This window comes from Acomys minous, assembly GCF_964271855.1.
Source record: "Acomys minous genome assembly, chromosome: 13".
NCBI classification, from domain to species: Eukaryota; Metazoa; Chordata; class Mammalia; order Rodentia; family Muridae; genus Acomys; species Acomys minous.
The window spans coordinates 111,310,081-111,318,631 of record NC_140495.1 but is presented as its reverse complement, the minus strand read 5'-3'; the positions used below and the strand labels follow the sequence as shown (position 1 = coordinate 111,318,631).

Sequence of the window (8,551 nt, the reverse complement as noted above, 5' to 3'; positions counted from 1 at the left end):
TGATGGGGACTGTGTGGATGGTGTTTATGTAGAATAAATGCAGTTTTCTGCTATATTTTCCATACAGAACCTTCCTATGTAGCCCCAGATTGGCCTTAAACTTGTGCCGACTCTCCTGCTCTGTCTCTGAGAGCTGAAATTAATAGTGTGCACCTTGTGTCTTGGCATTTACTACAGCAAGTGCTCACTGAAGTAGGATTCACACCCCACCTCCCACTACCTGACTGGAGACAGGTAAGAGTGGACAAGCCTCAGAACAAGAGAGAGAGAGAGAGAGAGAGAGAGAGAGAGAGAGAGAGAGAGAGAGAGAGAGAGAGAGAGAGAGATATCTAGGGCTATATTTGGTTGTTTCTGTATCACTGAACATGGGATTATATGGGCCTGATTGCAGCAAACTCCAACATGAAAGACAGAAAAAACCAAACAAAGACCAGTACAGGAGATTTGTGGAGGAATGCGTTCTGTGGGTGTAGCAGTTGTCAATAAAGAGCTGTTTGGTCAATCAGCTGGGCAGAAGGACAGGAAGTGGAAGGCCGGATGTCGGGGAGGAGAGAGATGAGACTGGGGGAGCAGGTGGCTGGAGAAAGAGCCTTATGGAGTATAAGCCACCAGGGAGTCATCATTGGTTTATATGTAGGTGTTAAGGGTATTAGGAGGAGAGAAGCTCAGATTCTGCCCAGCACAGTGCTTGCAGCATAAATATAAACCAGAGTCTCTGTGTCTGTCACTGGGGAACTAGCTGGTTAAAGAAAACTACTACTTAATAATTTACTGTATTAATTAATGTAGGAAGAATAAACAGTATTCAGCAGAAATTTATTGGTTTTATAGGGTGACTGAATCAAGTTTCTGAGATTCTACAGCAGACACAATTTGAAAGATGCCAAAAAACAAAACTCAGGTCAGGAGAGAATTCCAAAGGTACATGGGCTGTGAGAGGCGACAGCCTTGGGTCCAAGAGGAAAGCGAGCTGGAGGGCGAGTGGGGAAGACAAAGAAGATGAAGACTTGGGCCAGAAAACACGCTGTGCCAGGCATGCAGCACACCATCTCTTCCCTGGAGAGCCACACACCTGCAACAGAGAGAGAGAGAGAGAGAGAGAGAGAGAGAGAGAGAGAGAGAGAGAGAGAGAGAGAGATGGGTTCCAGAGACCCCTGAGCTGTGGCGTCATCACAGCTCTCCAGCCATGTTCCAACCACATTTTCATTAGTCCCCCTGTTCCTTGCTCCCCCTGTGTGGTGACTCCGGCTCCCACAAGCACAAACCCTTACCTTCCTCTCCAGGGTGACTCACAAGGGCCCTGGGTGTCTGGAGGTGCCACCTGACCGCAGGCCTTGGACGATGAAGATGGTGCCCACCACGATACCCATGAGGCCCACAGACAAGCCCAGGGCACAGACCACAGTCTCTGTCAGCTCTGACATCGGGGCCGGAATCTCGGGTTCTGGCAAAGTGAAGTGTTTGGAGTCAGAAGGGGATGTGTTCATACATGTGTGTGTAAGATAGGGCCAGAAGGGAAGTATGTTCATGTGTGCGCAAGACAGGGCCAGGGTGAGGGCGGAAGTTAATCTGGATAGACATTGTGGGCTTATGGGAAGACGTGGAATCTATCATTAGAAACTGTTTAAGACTGGAAGATGAGTTTTGGTCACCAGAAGCCAGAAGCCAGGGTGTTCTAGAGATGACAACAAAGTGTCAGAAGTGGGCAGAACTCCCACGTACCCCAGTGTTTCAGAACAGGCTCGTCCAGGCCCCAGTGCTCCACCTTGCAATCATAAACGTCATCGTCAGAGGGGATGAAGGTGAGGTAAGAGATCTTGTGGAAGGAATAGTCACGCTTGGTGAGGAAGCTGGTCTCATAAGTGCCGTCTGTGACTTTCTTGCTGTTTCTCAACCACGTGATGTTAATCACAGGAGGGAAGATGTTGTCCACAAAGCAGAGGAGGATGTTGGGCTGACCCAGCAGCACAGGGGACTTGGGGAACACGGCCACCTCAGGAACCTCTGGAAGAAGGAAGTAGCCACGTGAGTGAGTTTGTCTTCCTGAAGCTCTGCGCTTTCTGGTGAGGGAGCCCTCTCATGCTAAGACTCACACACATGATAGTTAAAGAGCCCGATTGTCCTTTCTGCTTGGCGCTAACGTGCACTGCATCCATCACCCCTGTGCCCCTCTCTAGGGTGTCAGGTAGGGTGTCTATCGGGGCCTCTTCAGAAGGAGTGCATTGTGGGACAGAGAGCTTTATATCACATGTAATGTGCGATTTGTAAGAGGAAACAGGACGAGGATTCAGCGATGAGGAGGTCTGGGTGCTCCTTGGCAAGGAGAGGGTTTTATAGAACCATTTATATACGGGTCATGTTCCCCCAGGGAAGGGAGCGGGAAGATGGGGTGAGCACGTACTGTTGGTAGCTGCGGTAGAGTTGGACTCTTTAATCGCAGCATCCAAGTTGTTTTTTGCTATAGATATCTCTTGCAGTCCACCTTGAGGGTCAAAGCTTGTCAGTTGTCCAAACTCGGGAATCCTCCAGATAGTCTGCTTCTTAGCCAGGTCCACATAGAACAGCTCATCACCATCAAACTCAAACGTGTACTGGCCGTTTTCTCCAAAAGACTGATAGACACTTGAACCATAGGTGCCTACGTGGTCGGCTGATGAATTTAGGTGGACAGTGGAGAAGAAAAAAAATGTTATTAAGCAAAATGACAGAAAATGCTTTAAAAATACCATGAACTTCGTGGTTTTTGGCACCACCCACTCCTCACTACCACCTCAGCGTTGGATACAGTCCGGCCTTTCCCTCTGTGACACGTGCTACATGACGGCGGGATGCCATGTGCTTGACTCTGCTGTCCTGACAGCCTTGTTCAGTGTCTGGTACATGGACGGCTTAATCCAAGTAGCTCACAACTGAACGGAGGAAGAAAAATCTCAGACATTCAGTTTTCTTTTAAAGATCCAGTCAGCTTACTTCCTTCTCTTAGTCAGTTTTGTGTCTCATCAATTTCTCATAAGTTAATAACATTTCTATTACATTTTATTTCCTTTAAAAAAAGACATTTTTCATACAAGGAAACTTTCTCTCTCTCTTTTTTTAACAAAAAGAAAACACAGAGACTCAGATGGAAGGGAGAACAGGGACATAATGACACAATATGTGGAAACTGTTAGGTCTAAAGCTCCTGCACTGTTAAGTGGGGACACACAGGACAGTCATCTAGTTCTTTCTGGACTGAAGGGAATAGGGACTTTATTGTAGTTTATGCTTCTGTCAATCCCCACCTCATTTCCCCTCCTAAAAAACACTGACATCACTTGCAGATTCATGATGATTTAAAGCTTTTTCCTCCAACAGCGAGCGTGTGTGAGATGCCACAGAGCGTGGCCGCCACCAGTGCAGACGGCTCCACTTAATGCCAGAGCAACGTTACCGCCAAGGCACAGGTTTTAGTATTTAGTCTTTTCTTCCTTCCTCATTTACTGAGTTTCAGCAAATGTCAGACGTAGTGCTGTTGAAGAAGTAACAGCCAGCCAGGCTGGGCCTCTGCAGTCACCATGCTTGGGGTCAGCAGGCAAGCGGTCCATGTAACGAGCTGTGAGTGGCCGTGGGAAAGCTGCCGCCTGGCGCTCTGCACAAGCCACTGCCAATCAAAACTAACTACTCTGTCCTGTCCTGTCCTGCTCTTTGCCTGGGCCTCTTTTTCTCACTGAAATGAAAGTTGCTGTTTTTCAGGCTGCTGAGCCCTCTCTACTCTGAAGGGCTCGGCTCAGTGTTAGTTAGTTAAGGGCTTCCAGCCACACTAAGACCCCAGCCCCCTGTCTGCTATCACATTTATCTGCCCCTCTGGCCCTTCCCTTCCCAGGGTGGCCATCTTGGTTGCTCTTATCAGCCACCCCCACCCCACACCTCCCCTCAAGGCTTCCTTATCCATTATTAATAAACCTTCTCAATTTTATCCATTATTAATAAACCTTCTCAATTTCTTCTCCAAATGTGGACGTACACAGCGTTCACTTCAGCAGGTGCTTGTCCGCGGCCACAAGCCTTGCTGAGGACACCGCCCTGCCTCCTGCCCTCACAGTTGTGCCCTCAGCTGGGCCCACTCTCCCCAGCGATGGCCCTTCTGCCTCCTGACCTTGCCCTGCCTCCCTCACGAGCCTGTACGCTTCCTATGTAGGCAGCAGATATATATATATATATTTTTTTCAGCATCCACAGCTTGGCTTAGCAAGTGCTTTATAAGGGAGTATTGAATGGTTACTGATATTTTTAAGGTCCATGGAGAATTTGAGAATGACTGACACGTGGCAGCATCAGGGTCAGCAATGGCCAGGGCTGTGTGAGGACCTGTGTGCCCTGTGCATTTAGCTCTGATGAAAATATTGAAGGTCATATTTTATATAGAAGATAAATGTGTTGTAGGCTGACTTAAAATGAAAGCACATTCTCTCTCTCTCTCTTTTGGTTTTTCAAGACAGGGTTTCTCTGTGTAGCCTTGGCTGCCCTGGACTCACTTTGTAAACCAGGCTGCCCTCGAACTCACAGTGATCCACCTGCCTCTGCCTCCTGAGTGCTGGGATTAAAGGCGTGGGCCACCACCACCACCGCCCGGCAATCAAAGCACTTTCTTAGACCTTGAAACTTCACTTTTTTTCCTTCTAAACTCAAAAGAAATGGCAATATTTTCACATAGCCCTAGGAACTGTGCCCACCATGCCTGCTCACACTCCAGTGTGACACTGAAGGAAGACATTGGGGACAAAGCAGCTGAGCCTCCTGGAGAAGCAGGTGAGACTCCACCTCCCAACAAAGCTGGAGAGAGAGCAGGCATGGATTGCAAGGTCGCCCATCCCTTTCCCTTCCTGTTTCAAACATCTGGCTTTCAGCTGCTGCTTTACATAGCGACTTTTCAGGGCTATAAACGGCATGGAGTTGAGGAGGGATCCTGAGAGAGGGCCAGGGAAGTACACAGAGTGTGGAGGGAGGCAACGCAGGCAGAGGGGACGTGGGCTTGCACGCCCTGTGCTGTTGTTACAGAGCTCACTGGGGTCCAGTTGGGGTGCAGAACAGGCAGCCTGTGCTCCTTACTGTGTTAAAGTAACAGGGAACTATGTGTGGAGTGGGAACAAAGAAGAGGGTCTGACACTTAAAGGAGTTTACTAATGAATGGGTTTTTTTCTTTGTTTGTTTGTTTTTGAGACATGGTCTCACTATGAGCCCAGGCTGTCCTTGAACTCACGACTCTCCTGTTGGCACCTGAGCACTGGAGTTGCCGGGACCAGTACTACCAGGACCAGCTTGGTTTTCACCACCTTTAAAGCATCCATATATTTATTTAACTTGGTCACTTGTGAGGTGATACACGAGGAAACCAAAATTCTGGAGGGTTGTGCAGTAAAACGTGGCTCCCTCTCTCACTGCCCAGCAGGGAGTTCCTGGCACGACCCGAGCACATAGGAAGCATTTTTCCGCATGTTTGTGTACACGACTCACAGGGCTGTTTTCCTTAGGATGCGCTACAGGTGCACAGGGCTTCAGCAACCCTCAAAGGGAGTAATAGTTCATGAGCTTTTAGTAACGAAAAATTATTCATTCGTGGAAACACCCCAAGTCTTGAGACAGCCCCGCCTGCCACCGAGCCCTCCACACCTTCCTCACTGGACCCGCTATCACAGTCACGGCTTGGTGGGTCACCAGCTGTGCTCGCCAACCAGGGTCTCCGGGAGAAGGAGCCACATGGTTGTTAGGCCACCTAATAACGAGGTTTATATCTCAGTCAGTTTGTATCTCCCTCTACTGTCAATTCCCCAGTTCCCGGCCCCAGGCACCCCTCAGCCTCGCAACTCACCCTCAATGTCGTCTTCACCTCCACAGCGGCTGAGCATGGTGGTCAGGGCGAGGACCCCCAGAATCAGAGCTCGGCTGCGTTGCATCCTCCTCGCCGGGTGGGCTCCGTAGCTGCTCTTCAGAGTCTTCAAGGGATAGTGAGGATCAGGGCAAGGAGGGCTGATACCCAAACCAATCCCGCCGGACCAATCAGAAAATTCTCTCGTGATGACGTCGCAGTTGCCAGGTGCAGAGTTGGTATTGAGAGGCCTGGAAGAGGCGAGGGGAACTCCCCTGACCTGCTTGCTGCAGGCTCTGCTCAGAGCGAGCTGAGGGGATGCCTGGGAGGGAGGCGGCTCCAGATCAGGCTCCTCGTGCGCGGCTGGCAGGAGAGGAGGATGTTTCTGAAAAGCCTCACGGATAGGTGAATTTATTGACAATAGTCCTGTTTCTCGGAACTTTCTGGGCTCTACTGTCCAGGAGGTCTCCCCTGAACTTAGTCCTTTCCTGCCCTTCCCCAACCCGACACCCACTTCTAAATGTTCTGTATTTTTATCTTTACATAGAAAACCACATCTTGACAAGGATGTGAGCTAAAAAGAGTGCAATAATGTGTCAAAACCTACTGGATAGCATTTTAAGAACGGTACTAATTGTTATCAATACAATAAAAATTTCACGAAGTTGCATTAAAAACTACATCTAGTTTAAAAACTGCTGTGAGAAAGCTAAAACGTTTTAAAGTTTTCCCTGTGTTTTCATTTCTTTGATGTCTGGATGTCAGAGATGGGTGAAGTTTATTCATCGGATTTTGCTTCTTAAAGGAAGCCAGATCTGTAAGGTGCGTCAGCCGAGTGGTGGAGGCTGAGATTCCTCTGTTTGACTTGTTAGGGGTCCTGATGACACAACAAAAACAAAACAAAAGCAGCAACCTCGCCAGGCTCGCCTCGGGACTTGAAATCCTCCTGCTGGAGCCTCGGAAATGCGGACTTTCAGGCGCCCCAGCGCAGCGTCCTCAACCTTGCCGAGACCCCGTGCTGTGCGACCTCCCAGCCGGCACATTATTTTGTTAGTACTTCATAACTGTGATTTTGCTGCTGCTGTGAATCATATTGAACATGTCTGATGTGCAGGATATGGGATATGCGACCCCTGGGTTGTTCAACCCCCGAAGGGTTCACGACCCACGAAGGGTTACAGAGGATGACGCCAGTGCCAGCAGCAGGACGGTGGGGATTAATACAGCTAGTTGATTTTTATTAATCACTCCCCTTGGTTTTTAGATTTGCGCTGCTAATTTTTAGAATTTCATTTGTTTGATTTATATCATCTTTCCCTCCAGGACCCTGGGCCAGCGCGTCAGTCTCCCAGGTTTCACCGAATGCGTTAGACTGGTTCCTTTAGGCCAGGTTTCGCGGACTTTGTGACAAGGCGTGCCTTTGCACAGTGGCTCTGCTCCTATGACTTCCAAGAGCTTGTTCTTCCGGAGACAAGTGACGCTATCCCACTCCTGTTTCTCATTGGCTGAAGAGAATGCGGTCCACGCCAGCGGCCTAGGTGGGAGCTCCCGCCTGTGAGTTCCCACTTAGCTTCTGCTTCCTTGGTGGGGAGCGCGGGGCCTGTAGAGAGCAGAGAACCAGCCACACTGCACGCTACTCTATTGTCCAGAACCTGTCCTTAGAAGCAACTCTTTATCACACACTTATAATTATTATCACTGTCATTATAGGCATTATAAAATAAATAAAAATTGTCTTTGTATAACAACAACAACAAAACCAGAACCCTGGAAAAATTTAACAACGTACTCATAGGAAGACTAATTATTTTACATAAGCACTCTAGTCTCAGGCTTGCATGTGTGAGTGTGTAGTCACTTTTCATAGTGAGTCCTAGAAAAACAGCCTCAGCTTTATAAAAATTCACGTGGGTGTTGAATAAAACTGCTTTAGATGTATACACTATATTTACCTTTAGAACATAGAAATCTTTATCAGTCTCAAAATTTTTTAATACTATTTAAACAATTCCTTATTTTCGTTATTAGACAGATTTCTATGTGTTTAGTACATACCCTCGACCATGACTAGTCTTTCTATAGTTTCTTTATAATGTCTGATTTTAGCGTTGTTTGGACCCAGTTTCTGCACAGCTTGCTTGCCACGGAAGCATGGCTGGACAGGAGCGGGGTGGCTGAGTCTGGGGGTTGGGTAGGGAGGTAAAGATGGACCTCATTGTGGGTGGGTGGGTGTGCCTTCCTGAGGGCGCTGTCTGTGAGAACGCTCTACATGAGGTGAGGGGAGCGTGAGTGTGAGGGCGAGGACGAGGGGGAGTAGAAGGGGGAGGGGGAGGGAAGGGTGAGGTGAGGGAGAGGGGGGAGGGGAGGTAGGAGAGAGGGTGAACAGGAAGTGAGGTGAGGGGAGTGGGAGGGGGAGGGGAAGGGGAGGGGACAGGTGCTGCCTTTCAGCTCTGGGCCACAGCCGAGGTCTGGAACCTGGCCGGCACCCACCCACGGGCCTGAAGCCAAAGGGAGGCTGTAAACAGGAACACCTTAGTGACCTCTCTTCCCTGATGGGAACGCAGAGGGCACTTCAGTTCTGTGTCTTGTCAGTCCCATTGAGTTTCAGGAGCCCCCAGGTTAGCTCTGCCCTGCTTACTAAACTGCCAAGGAGGGACTGGAGAGCCGGCTATGCGGTTAAAAGCACCGCTGCTCTTGCAGAGGAGC

General features: G+C 49.1%; 1 protein-coding gene across 1 annotated transcript; it reads right to left on the bottom strand.

The window, feature by feature from the left end:
• Positions 1-797: 797 nt before the first annotated feature.
• On the bottom strand, positions 798-6,009 carry LOC311582050 (H-2 class II histocompatibility antigen, A-B alpha chain). The gene is made up of 5 exons (XM_084754748.1): positions 5,849-6,009; positions 2,402-2,650; positions 1,723-2,004; positions 1,272-1,444; positions 798-1,072 (listed from the first exon to the last, which is right to left on the bottom strand). Exons 1-4 carry the CDS (start codon positions 5,931-5,933, stop codon positions 1,290-1,292), a joined length of 771 nt encoding a protein of 256 aa, XP_084610874.1. The 5' UTR covers positions 5,934-6,009; the 3' UTR covers positions 798-1,072; positions 1,272-1,289.
• Between the last annotated feature and the right edge of the window lie 2,542 nt (positions 6,010-8,551).

Excerpts from the sequence above, each read along its gene's own strand:
- LOC311582050 (XM_084754748.1), bottom strand. The coding sequence starts at position 5,933 with ATGCAACGCAGCCGAGCTCTGATTCTGGGGGTCCTCGCCCTGACCACC. Across the intron at positions 2,005-2,401 it reads CTCTACCGCAGCTACCAACA|AGGTTCCTGAGGTGGCCGTG; the intron begins GTACGTGCTCAC and ends TCCTTCTTCCAG. Across the intron at positions 1,445-1,722 it reads GCCTGTTCTGAAACACTGGG|AACCCGAGATTCCGGCCCCG; the intron begins GTACGTGGGAGT and ends TCACTTTGCCAG.